Source organism: Nyctibius grandis, chromosome Z (assembly GCF_013368605.1).
Source record: "Nyctibius grandis isolate bNycGra1 chromosome Z, bNycGra1.pri, whole genome shotgun sequence".
NCBI lineage: Eukaryota > Metazoa > Chordata > Aves > Nyctibiiformes > Nyctibiidae > Nyctibius > Nyctibius grandis.
In genome coordinates this window covers 53177493-53199272 of record NC_090695.1, presented here as the reverse complement: position 1 = coordinate 53199272, position 21780 = coordinate 53177493, and the positions used below count along the sequence as shown (strand labels likewise).

The window sequence follows — 21780 nt, the reverse complement described above, 5'->3', positions numbered from 1 at the left end:
ATCTGAACCCAAGCCTTTGCAATCAAAAACGTTCAGTTAATATATCTAAATATTTTATATAATACTGTTTTAATGTAGTTGCTGGGAATCACACATTTGGACTTCGTGATTCATTCAGCTTTTCCCTCTTGAACAGTCTCTGCAATTGTGCTCCTTCATCTGTGTAAAAGCAGTCTTTAATAAACATAGTTTTATACTGACATTTTAAAACCAAAAGAGTGTGAATGTTAGATACTCCATGAAGGAGTGAAGAGGGATCAGTTCTGAAGATGGATGTGTGCATCTTCTAAGGTGTTTCCTTATCTCATTCATTTTGGTGGGGACTGACAGACCTTTCAGAATTAAATTCCTTTTGAGTAAATACTAAACCTTTTCATGACAGATGGAAATACCCCCGTGAATTCCATATAAAGTAAAACAAAAGGGTAGGCCGTAAATATCTTTATATTTTAAAAATTGATACTCTGAGTTTCTTTAAGAGTATTTTGCTCTGCGTTGTTTTTTTTGGTAAAGAAACATATTTATTCAAAGAAAAACCTGCTCTGTCAAAGTGGCACATTCTAAACTATGCATATTAATACTGTAGAGCTATCCTAATGAATAGGGAAGAGCTGGATTCTGTGTTATGTGATTGACCAACAGAATTGTTTAATGAATTTTAATTGAATGCATACCACAAAGTGACGGAAGACTGCAGGAGCCATGAGGGTCATAAATAGAGAGTTAAAAGGCTGTACAGGTATAACTTTAAGTATGATTTGTCTTGCAAAACCACTGCTGCTGGTGAGGATGCATGTGTGGGAAGGGACCTAGCTTGATACTGAGTGTTGGTATTCAGAAGAAGATAACAGAGGCAAAGTAAGAGTTTTTGCTTGTAAAAGAGCATATTTGAAATAAAACATAATTGAAAAATAAATATATATGGGCTCATATCCATAGATTTTATTGTCACCTGTGGGTAAAGAGCTTCCCAAGCTTTCCTACCTGTAGTCTGCAATAAATATTGTTGCTTGTAATATTTTAGAGTGTAGCTGTGTGTCTTCCATAAACAGTTATACATCAGTTCTGTGGTTTGATCGGTAGGTGTAAGATAGCCTATAAAGAAGGAAACGCATGTATAACAAGCATTTATATTGTAGTTTTCATTGTGAAAGGGAATTACCTGGATGAATCTTCACATTTTTTTCTGTCACTTAAATGATGTTGTTACAAAAGGGAATGCTGAGACCAGGAGTTCAAGTGCTGTGGAAGTAATCTGGGGAAGGCTTAGTAACCGCATTTGAAGCTCAGGCTTGCCTGTCTTGTAGTCTTATTCTCAGATCACTCATTTGTCATGTAAATAAGACACTGTTGTTGCCATCCAGCTATGCCTACAATTTTCAAGAATTTATCCACCTGCTTTAGAGGATGTCCCAAACACTGCAATGTAAAATGGATGCAGTGCTCCACCACATGTCCTAATGAGATTCTTTTGGGAATCTTTATGAAGCATTTTATTCCTATTACAATTGTTTATTCGAGCTTTCATAGCACTGCAACTTCTATAGCGTTACTCCAGGTGTGTGCAGACATTCACAAGTGCCCTACCCCTGACCTCTGACAGTAATGTCTTTCACTAGAATAATTCATTATGCTTCATCTTCAGTCTCTTAACAAAACAAAGATTCGTCCCAGGTGGTGAATGGTATTTCTTGTTTTGTGATGGCTGTTACGGTTTTAAGAATAAGATCTGTTGCAGCCAGGGAATGAGGCATGTCTTTAATTAAAAATAAAAATTGTGTAGTAGCTTTAATTCAGTCTGTACCATTGCATCCATAAAGTCTGCATGCATAGAACTCTGATTTTGGTCTGGGAAACTGTAGAAAGACTGAATGTTCAGGTGTGGCTAGGCAGCACAGAATAAATTGTTACCTACCTGAAACAAATAATAAATACAGCTGGCAATAACGATCACTGAGCATTCACTGATAGCACCTAGGTTTAATGAAGTTTTCGTCAAAAGTATTCTCACTGCATTTCTAATAGAACATTAGTTACCATTTTTACACCAGTCATGCACATTTGAGGTGTGTTTTGACTTCAGAGGAGAATCTGTATTTGTGAGTATCTAAATTAATGGGCTCTTTAGAACCTTTCAGTTTAGAGCACCCTCATTATATGCTAAGGATTTGATCCTTAACACCTTTGTCGTTATTAAATTATCTTTTCAAAAAGACTTGGAAACTCTTGAACAGACATTGATTTATGAATAAGCTAAGGATGCTCGTTACCCACTTTTCCTTTGCCCACGGAACTGCTCTCTGCAGTAGCTGTAAAATTCAGTTTTGCTGTGCAGCTGCTATCCCCTGATTGTAGTGGGTTCCTTTGATTGTAGATTCCTTTGTAGGATACTGCCCAAGAGTTGTTCTTGGACTCTGCATAAGAAATGGGCTGACAGAGGAGAAATTCTCGTCCATCCAAATTCCAGTATAGCTGAAAAGTAGTCCGTGACAGCTACTACTGAATGTGATCCTCATCTGAATAGTGTCATGGGTAAAGTGGCTTCACACTAAGCCCACCTGCTCCTTTTGTTCACATTCAGGTTTGGGCTTCATGGTAAAAGCCAATAACTTGCAATCTGTATGTATAACTGCATTCTGCACTATGATAGTTTAGAATAATTAAATCTTTATGCAGTAGGATAGACCAGTGCTGGGCCTGTTGTATTCCCAGTTCAGCTTACATATAGTTTTAAGACAGTTTAATGGCAGAATGTTTAAAAAAAAAAATTGACAGAAGACTACCCATGGCCAGCCTGCTTTCCAGAATTGGTTGTCAGGAAAATGTTTGGTTCTCCATCTTTATGTGCAGCCGTATATGAATAGACATTTGTCTAACTCCGGGCGACAGAATGGGATGCAGCAGAGCCAGATGAGAAATTAAGCAGTGTGGCTGTAAGCTGGAAGACCATTATTTTACTCTGCCATTTGGCACTTGGAAGGAAAATAAAAAAGATGAACAGGTTTTTTATATCCAGCCTGTGATCAGAGATGTCAGCTCATCCGAAATTAATAATTCTTGCATTTCACATACGTATGTTGTGGCTGGTATCATCCTCTGCTAACTGCTGGACATAAGACTTTTTGCTGCCATGGACTGCCCTGTTGAGCGTAATGGTTGTGAAAATAAAGCTTTCTAAGACATTTTGAATAGCAATTTTATGTTTAAACCATGGAAGATAAGGGCATTGGCAGCAGTCATGCTTGTTTATTGTATTTGGTTTGCAGACTTCTTAAAAAACCCAGTAGGTTTGAGGACAGAGCATCTTCAATCATAGAGTTATAGAATACCGGGTTGGAAGGGGGACTGCTCTAAACTAAATGGATTTGATGAAGCTGTAACATTCAAATAATTAATGGGGCAACAACAAGAACTGTGTATGCTAAGAGGTGTTTGACAGAATATGCTGGGATTTGGGTTTTTGGGGAGTTTTTTTGTTTGTTTTTTTTTTCTGAGGAAGCAGCTGCAGTCGTAATTAGTAGTGATTGAGTAAACCAGTATTTTACCTGTAAAGAAATACAGGTAAATACCTGTAAAGAAACTCATGTCTATGTTTATTTAACCTGCTATTGAACGTTGCCCTTCTTAAAGATATTTTAATTTAATCTTTGAAGCAGTTTGAAGGCTTTTCCTGCTATATGATTTAGCCAGAAACCCACTTTAGGCCTTCAGAAGTAATGGGTACTAACTAAATAGCTGCTTATTGCTGCTTCCTCCCAGTTTTACTTGCCAGGGTGAATTACAGAGGCAGTTCTTACAGTAATGCCTCTATACACTTAGGATTAGTGTGTGACTATGTTTATTAGGATATTTAAATACGCAAGTACATCTGAGTCTGCTCTGCTTCTTCTGCTCCCCAGTTCTTAGTTTCCCTTATTTAAGTGGTCATGCTTTTAGGACAATGCTTAAATACTTAGATTTTGCATTTCTGTGTTTGGAGTTATTTTAAACATATCCTTAAATGAAGTTCCCAGTTTAACTGTGTTCCTGAAACAGTGAAAACACTACAGGGACTTTATAAATCCTGTGGTGCTGATGTGTATTCATCCATTGTCAGTTAAATAAAAACCTACTCAGTTTAAAAACAAACACACAAACTTTCCCAAATACCTGAAATATTTATGTCATAAGCAAACACTAAAGCAGGACCTGAGAAGACAGATTCTTGTGTATATGATGTGTTGGTACCAGTCATTCCTTAAAAACAAGTTCCTAAGTTTAGAGTCACTGGTGTACTCCTTTCACAGAATGAATGAGTTAGCTCATTTTATCTAGCTTCAGATTCGGTGTTTCTTCCTTTAACTTGTTTCCCCTGTTCACTTGCAAAAATATTGCCAGTTTCTTCAGAAAATACATCCTTTCTTTAAATTGGTTCCAGTTTTCCTAGGAGTAATGAAGCTGATCATCCCTGAAGAGGGTGAGGCTTCTCTCGCATTGGGAACAGCAGCAGATGGAAGCCGTTTTGGGAGATGGCATTTCTTCGTGCACTGATCTGTAGAACAAATTATTTTTAGTACTGAATGAAGAAAAACAAATCCTAAATGAAGAGTTGTAAAATAATAATTTAAAATTAACAAGGTAAAATATTGAAATGTAGATAGTTCTCCCCAGTGAATTTTGCTTCTGCAAGAAGATTATGGAATCAGAGTTACTTTCTTTCTGAGGTACTCAAAATGGGGAAAAACATAACACAGATCACTAGGTTTCTTAAAAAATGCATTCTAGAAATGAGTTCTGTAAAGTAGCAGTTATTTTGGGGGAAGATGTGCTGTGTTCTTCATATATGAAGTTTTGAAACTGCTGCTTCAGTGCAAAACTAAATTCATCCCTAACTTTGAAATCAGTGTTTCCAACCCCATACTGCCAAGATCAGTGTAATAGTTATAGCAGACCTAAAAGACCAGAAGGCTTTTAAGAGATTTTTTTGTTTTTGTTTTGGGATTTTATTAGCGTGGTAATTTGTTCAGTGTGGTCTTTTTTTTTATATTTGTGAAAGTGCAAAGGGAACCTACGCAATCCATTCACTATTTCTTTGCAGCTTTCCCTTTTAGATGTAATAAAGCTGGCATAGGTCATGTCCAGGTGCACTGTCTTAGCAGGGAGAGTGAGCCAGAGCAGGCAGCGAAAGCAGGGTGTAGTGTGGAGTGGTGGCTGATGGAAGCTGAGTTCTGAACAAGTTGTGGTGTGGTTAGGTTAGATTACGTTAGGTGGGGTGCTGAAATGTTTCCTAAGATCTGGCTGCTCACGTTCCTGGGGGAAAAAAGCTGTGGTTGAAAATGGTGTATCTTTTTCATTCCATCTCTGTCAATTATATGAAGCTGCTATTCTGATTGCTCTGGTTCATGCAGGGTGTTCTCCGGTAAATATATCTGTTATGTAGTAACATACATGTTCTTTTTATTTTCTTTGTTATTTCTTCTCTGCTTTTTAAGTAACAGAATAATAAATAGTATAAAATAAGATTAATGATGTTTTAGTGAACTGGTCTTGTTTTCCCATTTTGAATGTTTATGCAGGATACCTATCTCAACTGTTCCTTCTCTGTTATTATTCTTGCACGTAAGCAATATTCGGAGCTTTATTAAGTCATGCTCCTTCTGTATCTGCTTGGAGAACATTTTTGACTGCCAACCCCAGTCACAAGAGCTTTTGAGATGGTGCTGGATGGAAGCCTTCTACATGTGGTAACTTAGAGAACTTATTGTGTTTTAAGCAGCTGGAGAGGGTGGAATCTGAAACTCTGGTAAAATGAAATAGCTGTTACATTAAGAATATTGTTAAAGTGAAGAAATACCTGTCATGGACATTGAGTTTGTAGAAACTTCTGATTCAGTCAGTTTAATTCAGTCACTTACTGGTAGGCCTACTGAGTATCTCAAATGAATATAGTAACCCTGAGTGGTGAACTTTTATTTCTAGACCTCTGATTTAGTTCAAAAGGTAGTAAAAATTCGTATGACTAAATAACTCCCTGTTGATTACAGATCTGAGGAAGCTCAGCTGTGATTGTTCCAGCAAGTGTCCAAACTAAATTAAGTTAGGAGATTGTCTTGTGAAATATCTTTTCAATAATGAAACTGAAAAAATCTTTTGTTTTGATATTAATTTTTTTTTAATCAGCCCTTTCTATTAATAATAATAAGTTCATTATCTAATTCTTTTGGTTTTGTTATATATTTGTAAGCTTGTTATGATTTCTTAGTTCAATGCATAATTACGCTTTTTTCAGGGGGTTCTTCTTCTCCATAGCATTGGGAAAGAAATCTTGATGTCTTGAAATGTCCTTTTTTTTTTTTCCTTGTAGTCCTTGGATTTAAATTCATACACTGTTACCTGTGTAGAAAGTTACTGGGTAGAAAGAATGGCATTGTTAGGAGCATCTCACCTCCTTTGGGTCCCTGGAGCACATACATATATCTGGAGAGACCTGTATGAAAAGAAATTACGTATGCCCTGCAATCGCTGAGTGCTATAATGGTCTTTTGGCATTGTAGGCTGTTGGGTGTTTAAGTTATTTCACAGTTGTTTGAGATGAACGATAGAGCAGAAAGTCTGGCCAGTACCATTTAAAAATGTTGAGCAATGCCTCTGAATATCTTTGGAGAGAGAAAGCTAAAAAGAATACTGTCAGTATGTGATTTAAAACAGGAGGGAAATATGGGTAGGTGGAATTTAACTTTATGGGCTTAGGCAGAATTTAACCCTGTTAGTTTATGTGATCATAAATGTCCTTTCTTTGTAAAAAATCTCATAGAGTATTTGGGGTAGGTTTTTTATAACAATCTAAGGGACAGAGGTTAAAAAAAAGACAGACAAACCTGATAAGAGCGTTGTTTATCACATACCTATTTTTTGAAATGGTTGTGGTTATGTGTGGCCTGTCAGAGTAATTAAGATGTATTATACAGATGTATTTTAATGTGAACTTTTTGATGCTGCACTTCTGAAAATATGGTTCACAAAGACCATAAATGATCTGAGCCTTTTATGCATCCCTTCCTGAGATGGTAAGGTTTAAATGAAGTCTTTGAGAGAAGTATTTTGAGCCTGCTTAGCCATCAGCACGTATTAACATGACGTTTTCTTTACGTGCATTGACGTACACAGCTTTTATAGCAAAATATCAATAACTATGAAAAACTCATTTTGCACCGAGATGCCAAATTTAAATAAATATACTATGCAAATAATCATTTTTGTGCTGAAGCTAAGTACCAGACTTTAACAATCCTCTGTTTAAATTGGCATTTTTATAACTGGCGGGGGGGGACAGTGTATGCACGTATATGTGTATAAGCCATAGTGCAGTCTAGCATGCTCATTTGAATTAACTAAGCACATTTCATTCGGTAGATAGCTATATCCACAAGACCTTGTGGATCAGTTTCTAGTGACCTACTAGCAAGTTTGGTTTTTACTCTGGATGTGGCAAACATTCTGGAAAATACAAGATAGCCAAGCACTCAAGTAATTTTGTGAAAAACATTTTTGCCTTCTGTGCTTTGCGTGCAGAAGGTGTTTGATGCCTCATGACTTTAAGTACAACTTAAACCCATTAACATCTCTGCTCTGTGGCATTGTATTTAGGATGAAGAGTACAGCAGCCCTCAGGAGCTCCTGCAGGCTCTCCAAGGTCAAGGACAGGCATTTAGATAACTTACAGACCATTTGATTATGTGCCTTCTGATGGTGGAAAAAGGTCTTTTTCATCCGTTAGTTAAGGGGAACTGTGTTAAAGGCTTGAGATGTCTGTCTCCCACCACCATATGGTTTTAAATCATTTGCACTTAATGGGGTGCTGTGGGACAATAACTTGGCTGTTTGGAATAGTGAGACAAAAGCAATATTTTCTTCCTCTCTGAGTAGCATAACGGTCTTTTTGGTTGTGTAAATGATATTTTGGGGACTACAGACTATACAAAAATGTCTGGTCAAAAATTTTGGTAAATCAGCAGCCCCAGAGGCTATATTTTGCTACTCTAAATCATAGGCTCATCAGTTCTTTTATAAGGTTTAAGTAACTCCAGTATTTAACCATTTTAAATTCGGATTTTTAAATTAAACAATTGCAACACTATATTTGTGAGGACAGTTGATTCCCCTTCTGCAAGGAATGCTTCCAGGGATGGTAGTTTATCACTGTTTATTGCTTCCTTTTTACTCCTGTGTTAATGTATCTCCCCAGTATTACAGCAAGGTAGTGATACAGTTTTCAGATTTGTTCTTTTATCTGGATTGTAAAAGCATTTTTAGAAAATGGCTAGTTTCATTGTTCTTTGCATTCACCAACATCCTCTGATAGCCTGCTATGAATCTGTTTTGATATACTAATGGTTTACAAAATTAACTTCTCTCCTTTTGTTTTAAGTAGCTTCAGAGAGTCTCTGATCTAAGTTGTCATTGTGTGCAATCTGTCTACTTTGAATGTTTCTTTTTCTCATGTGGTGTAATATGAATTTAACAAAGTGTTATGTAAATATACACATACCCATATAAATATCTGTGATGTGATATTTATGTTTTTACTGTGTGGCATTACAAATATCAAGTTTATTTGAAGTTAAAGACTGATTTATATCTTACATTTACATACAACATGCTGACAATACATTACATAATTTTAGGTGAAAATAACTTTAAAATTTTTCTTATAGAGTGCACACTTCCTAAAGGTATATGAGAGTTCTGTATTTGAAGAACCTTGCAGAACACTGATGAAGTAGTTGCATTAGATTTCAACACTGAATGATTATAAGAAATTTGAAAGCTATGAACAGGCATAACATCTTTGACCTTGACTGGAGTTTGGCTTTCTCTGTGGAGCACAGGACTCAATTCTACATGAAGAGTTTACTCACTCTTTTATTATGTTCTCTTTTTATTGCTAGCATTGTTCTCTGTTCAAATGGGAAATAGTATCTTTAAATTAATGTATGGTTATTATAACAGAATTGACTGAGAGCAGCTGAGGGGGTGTATATGTACCCATTAGTACATATACCCATTTGTACATGTGCTGTTCAGCTGTTCTTTCTCTTCCTCGTTCCCTTACCTTCCTCCTATTTCCGAATAGGAGATGTACTTAGCCAAGCACGCAGGCACGCACAAATAACCCCTATCCTCCAAATTAAAAGGGAAACTTGCATTTAGTAGGTTGCGTAATTGCAATATATAAAATGTACATGAAATCCTGTACTAATTTCTGTGTCATTTCAGTATGTCCCAATTTAATTGTTATTCACATCCTGTTTTAGAGGCCTGTATTTGTTCCAGAGTGTTTGATATCTGTCATAGTTTGGATTTAGAGACACAGAATAGTAAGGAAATCTTCCTCATGTATATGATTTTGAAATGTTATTATTTTTATGAAATAGAAATGTTTGTACTGCATCTGTGGTGCTTTGTGGCTTCTGGTGTTTTTTGCCTTCCATGTTTTCATCTCCTAAATCTCGTTATATAACAGCTGAGTATATTATCACTTTAAAATACTATTTTCTGTAGAAGAAATTAGCACAGCTGAGGTCAAGGGAAGTTGATAGGGATCTTTGGTGTCTGCAAATGTAACCTGTTCCAGTGAGCATTACTGAGAAACTTCTTTCTTTGTAGCATGCTAGGATTTTTTCTGCTGACAGGTGAATATGTTATCAAGTATGTATTCCATAGTGACATCTCAAAGTTTTTAAAAAACTCAGTGATTAAATAACATTTTCTTCTATGAAAAATGAAGATCAAATTTTAATGCCTTAGTTTAACTCAACATTCTTCTATTCTCATCTTTTAAACTGAATCAGTACTTAAGATATCATTTTTCTTGAATTGCCTTTCTGCATATAGAATTCTTTTTGAAATCTCTGAAGATGATAGGTGAAAAGGGAGGACAAAAGACCACTGCTTTTTTCAGCAGATTTTGAAACTTTAAAAGAAATTTTGAAACACTGCCATTTTGACATGTATTTGATATGTATCTGAGAATTGAAATATTTAATTCTGTTGTTAATTTATTCTTTTCTTCAGAAACCCACACAGCATTTGAGAGATTTGATATTACCTATCTCTTTTTCCGTCAAGCTGATTACTATTCATGGATGTTTTAAATACCTGGACCTCCTCATAACTGACGTAGCACTTTTGTGATCTGACTGACAGCATTTACAGGTTAATCACAAGAATTAAATGCAGTTGAGCTTTACTGTACTTTGAAAGTTTGGCCTACTTTGAAAGTAACTAAGAAAGTTACTGTCAGATAGTACATTTGCTACATGCAAACCAGCACTCTTTTGGTAATACATACACACATACATGCATATATTGGCCTTCCAGTATCAATTCGCGTATCTAGTGTGTGAAGTTTGCAGAATGACCACAGGTAAAAGAAAGTGTGAGTGCTCATGTTGCATAGATTGAATACACTGAGTGTTTCTTCAGCTTAATTCAACACTGTATTTCTTTGTATTGCAGTGGAGGTAAGAACTATACGTAATTGTGGTGGCTTGACCTTGGCCAGCTGCCAGACCTCCATCCAGCCGCTCTCTCACTCTTCCTCCTCAACAGGACCAAGTGAGAAAATAAGAAGAAAAAGTTCGTGAGTTGAGATAAAGATGGGGAGATCCCTTACCAGTTACTGGCACTGGCAAAACCGGGTCAACTTGGGAAAAATTAGTTTAATTTGTTGCCAGTTGAGAGTAGGATGGTGAGAAACAAAGACAAAAACTAAAACACCTTGCTCCACTCCCCTCTTCCCAAGCTCAACATCTGTCGTTCATTCCCAGCTCCTCTGTGTGTCTCCCATGAGTGGCGCAGGGGAGTGGGATTCTGTCCATGATGGTTCCTCTCTACTGCTCCTTCCTCATCCCGCTTTTCTTCTGCTTCACTGTGGGTCCTCTCCATGGTCTGCAGCCCTTCAGACTAAACCTGCACCAGCATGAGTCTTCCATGGACATTAGTTCTTGTAAGGAGAATCTGCTCCAGTGTGGGCTCTCTGCAGGTGGCAGTTGCTTCAGGAAAAACCCACCTTGCTCTGGCACAGGGTCCTCCATGGGCTGCAGCGTAGGTATTTGCTCCAGCGTGGTCCTCTCCACAGGCTTCAGAGAAATACCTCCTTCACCATGGTCCTCTCCACGGGCTGCAGAGAAATCTCTGTTTCAGTGCCTGGAGCACCTCCTCCTCCTTCTTCTTCTCTGACCTTAGCATTTCCAGGGTTGTTTCTCACACTTTTTCCCCTCACTCCTCACTGCCTGGGCAGTGTTTTGCCCTTTCTTAAATATGCTTTCACAGAAGCACCACCAGCTTCACTGATGTGCTCAGCTATGTCCTGCAATGGCTCCCTTGCAGAGCAGACCTTGACCTCTTCTCGCAGACACCACCCCTGCAGCGCCCCCGCACCCAGTACCAAAACCTTGCCACCTACACCCAATGCAGTAAGATGGAGGGAAATAACGTAAAGGGATGAAAAACAGGTCCACAAATACAGAGATTCTTTTTGTTTTGTTTCTTACTGTGGTTAACTTCTTTATTTCTTTTAGCATCAGTTCAACTACAATAAAGTTAATTTGTGGTTATCACTTTTCTAAACAAAAGACTGGATCAATTCTCTGAAAAACAAACTGAATGTATTGGGAGGAGGATGTAGAGTGTGTTTTCGATCTCTAAAAAACATGTACAGAGAGATTAGGCTTGTATTTTTAAACTCTTGAAAGATGGAAAGGAGCAAAGAGCAGTGCAGATGAGTAATTGTTTTTTTTGGCTGTGTATATGGTGTGTAGCATGCTGAAAATACTTCTCTTACATTAAAGAGACCATTCTTTGTGTACTTTTCCTTCTCATGTGTTATTTTTTGAATAATTTTAAAAATCCTGCAAAAGTGTTTTTATTTCCTCTTACCTCTTTACTGAACAGCCTTGTTTAGGTTCAGACTATGGTTGAAGTGATGAGGTCTTCCTCTGTCACTGAGATTGTATCTTCTTTGTCATTACAGGTTATGTTCCTTTTAGAAAAGTTGCCTACTTGCAATTTGTTGCATACTGCTACTCTCTACTGTTTAAGTATTTATTTAGTTAAACATCAGGAACATCATTTACTACACAGTGTGAAATGTTTCAGTACCTTTGTTCCTGAGTGGCAAACTGAAGACCTTGATTGTGCAAGAACCAACATGTGCATTTGTTTTTCAGCTGCCAAGACATCACCTGACTGCCTGGGCTACTCTGATATTTGCCAGCCTTTGCTTTTCAGATTTTCACCATGAGATATGTTTTTGAGTCTTTGTGCAGTTTCTCGTGTAGTTTGGATAGTTCTACAGAAAGTATAATATCACCCTGGCTGAAGCACAGATACGCTCTAGGGCATGCTTAGCATTGCATCTTAGAAAGTATTTTCAATTTGTAATTTAGATATCCATTCTGAAAACACTTTCTTAAGTTTTTCTCAATTTTATGAACTTAGAGTAAGCAATTTGATTTTGAAGAGACAAGTCTTAGTTGATCTGGAGATTTGTTTTATCAGAAATGACAATTAAAGAAAATATGACAAATTCTTAGTAAATAATATGTGAAGATTCAGTTTCATGTACAGTTTTAAAAATAGTGCATGAAAATATTCTTTTTGTTGTAACTAGAGTTATGTTTCACTTCCTAGTGATCTAGTAATGTCATTTTCTGAAATGGCATATTTATTTTCTTTTTAGTGGTCATTGGCAGCTCTGAAAACTATGGTATTTTAAAATAGAATTATAACAAGGTTTGTTAATGATGTACTAAAGTTAACCATATATTTTATTATTTCAGTTGTTCATGGTGGACAATGGAGCAGATGACTGGAGAATAGCCATGACTTATGAGCGTATTTTCTTTATCTGCTTGGAAATACTGGTGTGTGCTATACATCCCATACCTGGGAACTATACATTCACATGGACAGCCCGGCTCGCCTTTTCTTACGCTCCATCCACAACAACAGCTGATGTGGATATTATTTTATCTATACCAATGTTCTTAAGACTATATCTTATTGCCAGAGTTATGCTTTTGCATAGCAAACTTTTCACTGATGCCTCATCTAGAAGCATTGGAGCATTAAATAAGATAAACTTCAATACCCGTTTTGTTATGAAGACTCTAATGACAATATGTCCAGGAACTGTACTGTTGGTTTTTAGTATCTCATTATGGATAATTGCTGCATGGACTGTCCGAGCTTGTGAAAGGTAAGGTTGTTCTGTTTGTTTAGTTCTTTCTGTCTGTCTTTCTATTTTTGTCTCTTGTTTTGCCTCTTCAGTTTTGGATTCAGGGGACCTAAATATTTAATGGAATGGAGCTTCCATCTCCTTGATAATTTGAGTGTTGGTTGGGTTGTATTCTGTGTCACATATTGTCAGGAATGCTTTGCCTTTTAATCTGAAGGATTTCTGCAGAGAAGTTTGTGCCACACTGTTTACTGTAACATTGGGATTTTATTTCAGTGTTTTGATATAACTTTAGGTATGTTTCCTGAAACACAGTGGACAGATACCATAAAATGTCTTTAAGAGCAGTTGTTGTTATTCTGCATTGATATCAGCTTTCATTTATTTTGTTTGTAAGTTAAATTTATTGAGTATAAGGTAGATAAAATAGCCATGTAAAATTCCAATTGAAAATGTTTGGTTTTTTTTAAATTTGAGTTTTATTGTGCTGTAAAAAAAAAAGCAAAATATTGTTGGGGAGTTGGCAAGATCAAAAAAAGGGGAACAGGCAGAACAATTACAGTAATATAACTCTTTTTTCTTCGTCTAAAATTCAGAAAAAGTGCATTTGAGACGCAGACTTTCATTCATTTCAGCTGGTTTTCCAGCCTCCCACAGACTTCAGTGTAGGTGCAGAATAAATGGCTATCAGTGCTGACAGCTTGAAATTGAATTTCTCAAACATAGCTTTAATAAAAAAAAATTAGCTTCTGATTGGATAGGATTGCTTAGGAATATGAGATAGGTTAACTCTAAGGAGACAATTAGGATGTTTCTCTATGAAAGATTTAATGCCTGGAACAGCTCTTAGATCTGGAATTAATTTCTCCTTATGTAAGCTGAGAGATCTTCAACATATTTAAGGCATTTCTGCTGCTGGTTGTTGACCAATTTGTTTTTCCTCTTCCTTTCCATGTCTGCCCATTTTAGAAGCAGATTAGGGGTTATTTGTGACAGCTAGGTGATTTAAATCAGCAGTTAAACTGCACACCAACTGTTATAGTTCTGTCACTTTTGGAAGTTACTCCTTGCGTTACTTCTCAATTAGTTACAAAGAAAAATAGCTGATCTTATAAACTGAGTGTAGAGATCATGTTGACGCTGTAGTTTTTGTTGTTAAAATTACCATAATTGTGGAATGTAGTTTGTTACAGTAGATGCTTTGTGTCAATGTTGTTTCCTCATGTTATGGCCAGACTAATCATTTAAGAATGTTCTGAAAATGCCAAGTTAACAGTGACATATTATAGTTTGAAAATATTCCTCATCGTGGGAATAGATGCAGCACCCTAGATATCGACTCAGTCTATAATAGTTGCATTTTGATAAGCATATTCTCATTTCAGATCTAACTGACTTCTGCAAAGCCTCTCCTCTTTGTCTCACATTCTTCACTTCTGTTCCCACCAGTTTTCTATCACCAGAATTACTGCTCAGGAATTCCTGAGTGTCTACCCAGACATTTCCCAAATTGTCACTTGTGGAGTGGTTCTGAATAACTTCAGCATCTATTGTTGTCACTGTTTTACATATCACTGGTTTATAATCTGTATCATTATTATTATTATTAAAAAGTGGCATTAAATAGTGTTATTAACTTTTTAATAGCTGGATATTCAAAATAAGTTTATAAAACTTGTGCCTCTCAGTGAAAATTACTGAAAAATATTAACTACTGTCTGATACATGTTTGTAAAACATATTTGTTTGTTAGTATGAAGATGGCAGGACAAGAATGTATAGTGTATAAGTAATACTGAAAGTAAAAGAAACAATGACTACCTTACCCATTTTCCACTCAGGGAGCGTGAAGACAACACTATAACAAAGTTTTTGATTTTGTGAATTTGTTTATTTCTATTTAGAAATTGAGGCACTTCTGCATCACTGTGATCCTGGGAAGCAGCTTATTTGTTTGATCAGGCACTCTGAACTCAGGGTTGCAAACAAGGTTGCATTTTCTTCAACTCTGCTAAACTAGTAATGGATTTTCCACATTTTAATTTGCAGTTGCTCTCCTTGAAGTGACTGTAATGGTTTGGACAGTAAGCTGGATAGACACTGACTCCTCTAAAACTGTAACAAAACACAACTAAAAGGAAGTTAAATATAGAAGTATTAGATTAATATATCTCTAGCATCATTACCTTCTGTCAGTGGAGTCCAGTCCAAGATTATGTTCCTTCACATTTAGCAAAATTGTTAATTTTATGTTTCAATAACACTAAAAGAGATATATTTTGGCTTTGGATATTAGATACTTATGTCATTGATCCTAATTGTACAGCCAGTTTTGCGTGTTTTGCCTCATATTTTCCCTTCAGGGAACGTGTAGGTATTTTGTTAAATGGATGATACTGTCTCTGGATTCTGGTTACTAGGTAGTCTACCAAAAACCTGTAGATCCGTAGCCCATTTTTTAAAGTAGCTCTCAGAAGAAAACGCCAAAACCCCACACATCGGAATGCTCTTAACGCTCTGCCGTCTGAAGCTAAACATGCCTTTTTGTATAGCTGGAGACAGATACAATAGCCATTTGTCATGGGAAAGGACAAATGGGGCCACTGAATCCATTCTCTGCTGTGTAGAGGTCATAGTCCTCAGAAGATGTCTCCCAAGATCTTAATGGCTTTGTTTTGCTCAGTAGTTAAACGTTTGGTTTACACAAATAAAACACATTTATTTCATCTGCTCTTAAGTTGATTTTTTTTTTTCTGTTTTAACTAGAGGGAATCTTTATTTGTTGGAATAAACTATTTTATGTCTACAAAATGATCCTGAAAAGAAATGTTATCATTAGAAGGAGTATTTGCTATTCTCCTTGACAGTATGAAACCCTAATGAATTTTGATGCATTTAGCAGAAGTTAAGAATTAGGCAGCAGTCTGGTGGCTTTGTTTTGATGAAGGGGGATTTACATGAATGAAGTTTGATGGTGTTAAAAGGTTCTCAGCATCACTCTAACACTAAGCTCTTTAATTTATATTATGTAGTAGTTTTACATAAAGCTTTGCACTAGTGGTTTTAGTATTTCTTCAGTATATTAAATCAATTAGCTGGCCATCCAAATTAGAACAAGATGATGGTGATAAGATTTGATAGATTAAAATATTAAAATTTTGCAATGGAGGTGAAACATTCTCATGCTATTCCACGTCCTTGGTGAGGGGGGGAAGTCGCATCAGGCAGTGTCCTTACTGTGAAGCTGTGTGTGCTCAGCAAAAGCTGTTGCTACTGAATGACACCCTGATTTTGAGACTGTTCTATTCAAAGTCAGATTTTTCTCATTGCAGGCTGTCCTGGGAATAGGAAGGGAGATTTGGAAGCACTGCATTTCATAGTGAGGGAGGTAACATGAAAGAGCATCATTATCCATCTCTCTAAGGAAAACCCTGTGGCAACAAGTTATGGGTTGAGGCAGGCGAGTTGACCATCTGAATAAAGACTTCACTGCTTTAGTGGTCATCCTGCTGATCACTTGATAGACACTGAACTAAGACAGGACATGTGTCTTTCTCTGTGCCTTGATGGCTGTATTGTTAGCTCCCAGAATGCTAATTATAGCAAGTGACACTTTGGGTTGGTGAGCAAGGTATTTTCCAGGATTGCAGTTTAAGGTCATCCATGAGGGCAGAATGTGCTACAGATAATGGTGGTGGACAGCCAGCTGAGTATAAATGAGTTGCTAGGGCTGCAGAGTAATCTGGCTGAGGGAGTTTGGGAGGAAAATGTTGGGAAGGCACAGAAGTGTTGCTGTGTAGACAATGCCAGAAACTCTTGCTTTTTTATTGCTCAGGTTTTTATGTCTGTTTTGAGGGCAAGATTACATTACATAGGTTTTAATATCTCCCTTTTCATTACCAGCATCAGTATATTGCTGTCTGTCATACATGGGCTTCATAATGAAAATCTAAATTTTTTATTAGGTCTGACTCAATAGTTGTTTGTGTTTATAGCATCTCTGAGGCACATAATCTAGAATACTTATGAATATGTTACTTTTGTATATGAATTATGAGCCCTGTAAGCAGGCTACTTTTTGCAGTCTCCCATACTGATCTTGCTACTGAAATAGCTCTGTACATGGTCATCAGTTGTTTAGAGCAGTTAAAATAGAGATATTTGGTTTCTCAAAAAAAAAAAAGTTAATATGTCTTGCATTATGTCATTGAAAAGTCTGATGACTTTGCTTTCCTCTTCTGGAGAAGACCTGTCTCTGTGAGGAGTGTGCTGCTTTTCTAGTTTATGTAGAAGGTAATCTCTTAAAGTCTTAAAAATCTTTAATTTTTTCTGTGCAAAGGAAGAAAGAACCTTGCCTACTGAATGCACACATGGCTATAACATGCCCATGTATCAGGGCAACGTGAGCCACATGTGCCCATGTTATGCTGTTGTACGTCCAGAACAGCTCATCTCACATGTCTGGAGTTACTGTGGATTTACAGCAGCAGAACTGAGAACAGAAGTGGATTTTCTGCTTCCCCAGAGAGCACATTTTTGGCACCATTTTTGGTTCTGTTTACCTCTCTCTAACTTCTGGCAATGGAGTCAGTTCAGATTGAGTGGTTTGTTTAGTCAGCATTTCTTCCTCCCATCAGATTCTGCTCTGTATTCTTTCCTTGCTTTAACAAAAACAAAACAAGCAAACAAAAACACACACAAAAAAATCCATCTGTGTGTGAAGGTGAAATCCTTTTCTGCTCTCTGCTCATTCTTGTTTTCTACAAGTAGATAAATATCTGTCTTAATTCTTGGAAATACGATGCCATCACAAAGCTTCCAGTAAGCAGCTCATACATGACAACTGCTAGGCAAATGTTAAGGATTCATTTGATACAAGCAGGTGGATGCACCAAGATGTAATTCATCCAGGAAAAAATGTTTCTTAGCTATCTAATTTCCTTGCAGTGTGTGTGTGACTTCTTTGGTTGGCCTGTACACTGGACGTATAATACCAAGGCCACACTCCCCTGGCAATTTCCTTTAGCAGTCTTTGCAGTGCAGTGTGAAGATTCTTGCTAGTAGTTTAAAAAACAAACAAACAAAACAAGCTTGGGTATTTAGTTTTAAACGTATTTTTTGCCCCAAAAGCTCAGAAGCAATGATGTATCGTTTTTATTTTTTCTAGCTAATATGTCTGATTAATGTCAACAGATCAAATAATGTTTGTGTATGGACAATTCTGGCTGTTTATCACAGTTCTTTACCTTCTCTTGACTCACTGAAACTAAAAGGTGCTACCTGAAGTCAGGTTTCTCCAGTGGTGGCAAAAGTTAACTGTTAAATATTCAATACAACAGTGATCAAAGATGACCCTCATCATCTTGACCTGAATCTGTGCTGTGAATGAATGATTCTCTGCCTTCTAGACTTAATTCCTGGTTTTGCAGACTGAGTGTAGATTAACTGTAATGTTAGGTTACTCTTTTATAATACTTACATTTCAAAGCACTCATAACTAAAACCAGATATAATTGGTTGCATTTTCATTGCAAATATTACCAATAGAGATCAGACATATTGTTTTATCAAACAATGAGGGCAACAAGGGAGCCTGTCACAGAAGCACATCAGTGAATGCCTGATATACATAACCCAGATCCAAAAAAGAACAATTGATCCAAATAAAAAATTGGTTTGCTAGGTGTATCCAGAAGCATTAATATCTAAATGATGTGTTCTTCAGCTGCTTGAAGACAAAACATTTTATGAACATTTAATGAAGGAAGCAGAGGCACCTATTCTAATGCATGTAGAGTTTGATTGCTATTCTTTTAAATATGTATTTTCCTTCCCTTTGGAACAATGCTGTTTGTGTATTCTCAGCAAAAGAATTTTGGGAATACAAGTAAGAATATATTCTTCAGTTTATTTGAGGAGTTAGCCTTATAGCTATGGAAAGTAATAATAACTGGTGCAGTAACTCCGTGCATGTAGTCATCCCTTCACAAATATTTATGAAGCCAAGGTAGATCTGTGTTTCTTTAGTCCAAAAACATCAGGGCCAACTTGGGGGAAGCGAGTGCAAAAGACAAAAAGTTAAAAAACAAGCACAAAAATATCTCCTCACTTATGTAAAAAAGATCTTATAACTTTTTCAGGGTCGTCTAACTGGAGCAGGAAAACTTTTTTCTTTGTTAAATTCCCTTTTATTTACAAGGGCTTTATATGTACAACAGTTGACTGAGAACACCATGAAGTGGAAAAGCTCGTGTGTAGTTACAAGGTCTCCTAAGAATGGTGAGCAAAGTGAACACTGTTTCTCTAAACGCAAAAGTCTGAAGAGAATGAGAATACCTACAAAGGAGTACTTACCTGCTTTCAAGGACAAAATGCCTTTTTTTTTTCATTAATCTTGAATCTGTAAAACATAATTCAGGGAACAATCCTTCTGTTCAGCAAGAATGGTTATATATACTCCAAATTCTTTCATAAGATGAGAGCAATTTATGGAATTTTTTTAATCGTTATTTCATTACTGGATTCGAAGATACATCCTCTGTGCCTTGTATTTTTAAATGCAGTAGTTAGTTAATTTTTTTCCTCCCCATTTTAATCTTAAAAAGTGTAACTATTCAGAATATTTTGTTTCAACAGGAGTCAAAACTATTTGCCATAATACTTTAAAGCAGTCCTTTGAAAATATGATCATACTGAAGCATAAATCAATTTCTTATCACTTAAAAATATAATTTGTTGCTCCAGTAGCTTAATATATTAGAAAAATGCACTCTGAAATGGGGATTTAGGCTCTAGTAATGGTTTTCTTTTGCTTTTTGATCTGGATATCAGGCCACAGTGAGGAGTTTGGATCATGGTTGTCACTTCAGTGCTAATAAATGGGCAATGTGCTGACTGAACTCTGGCCTTAGACATTAAAGAATTCCTTTTATTGGGAATTTACAATTCAGTCCTAAAAGTTCAAGTCTATAAGGTCAATTACAGGAGATAGTTAGCATGAGGAGAATCGCACAGTTTAAAGAAATTAATGGTTATATGGAGGGAAACATCAGAAGGTGCTTTTTAAATATTTTATATGTTCTTTATTTTCCTTTTCAGTGCTTCTCCCCCTTTTAATTTGTTGTCTTAATACATTCAGATTTTTTTTTTGCTTGGGTAGTTTTTTACCTTGAAAAGTTCAAAATCAGCTGTAGTTTTTGTTACAGCTGTTCTTGAGAGGGTAAGTGATATGCAGCAAATCGGTAATAAGTATTGCAGAGACATGAGACTAGTGGCCAGCCTATGCTTAGAACTTCTGCTTAGGGATATAGCTGTGCTATATCCCCATACAGTTAACATATATGGGGAGTAAAGCTCACCAGACAAATCTTTACTACCAGTAGGTCCCATAGCTTTACATATTTACAGGTTACTTCAGTTTTTGCCAGGTAATTTGATACTGGTTTTTTTATGCAGATCTGAAAAAGCCTTAAATTAAAACTGCTTATTCAGAGGATCCCCAACAGTGTGCCCTTCAGTACAGCTCAGTTGTTGTGTATAGAAGCCCATAATCCCCATTGAAACATATGATATTTAAACCTGCAACAAAGTTTAACAGCAATTACAAACAGCCCTAATTTTGTGTCATGCTGCAGACCAGTGCCCACTGAGTGGAAAGGTCCCATCACCAGCCCTTCCAGAATATTATTGAGATATTGTATCAGTGTCGAGTTTAGAAATGGCAGCTTCCTTCTCTTAGTGGGAGTGGAAAAGGGCACGGCTCTGCCTGCACGACTTGGTCTGTATTGCTGACTGTAAGAAATTAATGCTGCAGGAAATAGGCGCTACCAAACTGGAGTGATATCTACAGCAGGGATCAGGAAAACCTACCTTGACGTGACACCCCCGGGGTCAGTCTGTGAGATGGGCACACTGGTCGCATGCAACACGGTCTCCCACAGCATCCTCGCAGCTAAACTGAGGAAGTGTGGTCTGGATGATCGGGTAGTGAGGTGGATTGTGAACTGGCTGAAGGAAAGAAGCCAGAGAGTGGTGGTCAATGGGACAGAGTCCAGTTGGAGGCCTGTGTCTAGCGGAGTTCCGCAAGGGTCGGTTCTGGGACCAGTTCTATTCAATATATTCATTAATGACTTGGATGAGGGATTAGAGTGCGCTGTCAGCAAGTTTGCTGATGACACAAAACTGGGAGGAGTGGCTGATGTGCCGGAAGGCTGCGCAGCCATTCAGAGAGACCTGGACAGGCTGGAGAGTTGGGCGGGGAGAAATTTAATGAAATATAACAAGGGCAAGTGTAGAGTCCTGCATCTGGGCAAGAACAACCCCATGTACCAGTACAAGTTGGGGACAGAGCTGTTGGAGACCAGCGTAGGGGAAAGGGACCTGGGGGTCCTAGTGGACAACAGGATGACCATGAGCCAGCAGTGTGCCCTTGTGGCCAAGAAGGCCAATGGCATCCTGGGCTGTATTAGAAGGGGTGTGGTCAGCAGGTCGAGAGAGGTTCTCCTCCCCCTCTACTCTGCCCTGGTGAGGCCGCATCTGGAGTATTGTGTCCAGTTCTGGGC

General features: G+C 37.2%; 1 protein-coding gene across 2 annotated transcripts in view; it reads left to right on the top strand.

Annotated features, from left to right (window-relative positions):
- Window positions 1-21780, top strand: part of KCNN2 (potassium calcium-activated channel subfamily N member 2) — a 74522-nt gene that overhangs the window by 8906 nt on the left and 43836 nt on the right. For both annotated transcript variants that reach the window (XM_068423092.1, XM_068423093.1), the window contains exon 4: window positions 12822-13240. In XM_068423092.1, the coding sequence (XP_068279193.1) occupies window positions 12822-13240 (419 nt within the window). The remainder of the gene's footprint in view (window positions 1-12821; window positions 13241-21780) is intronic.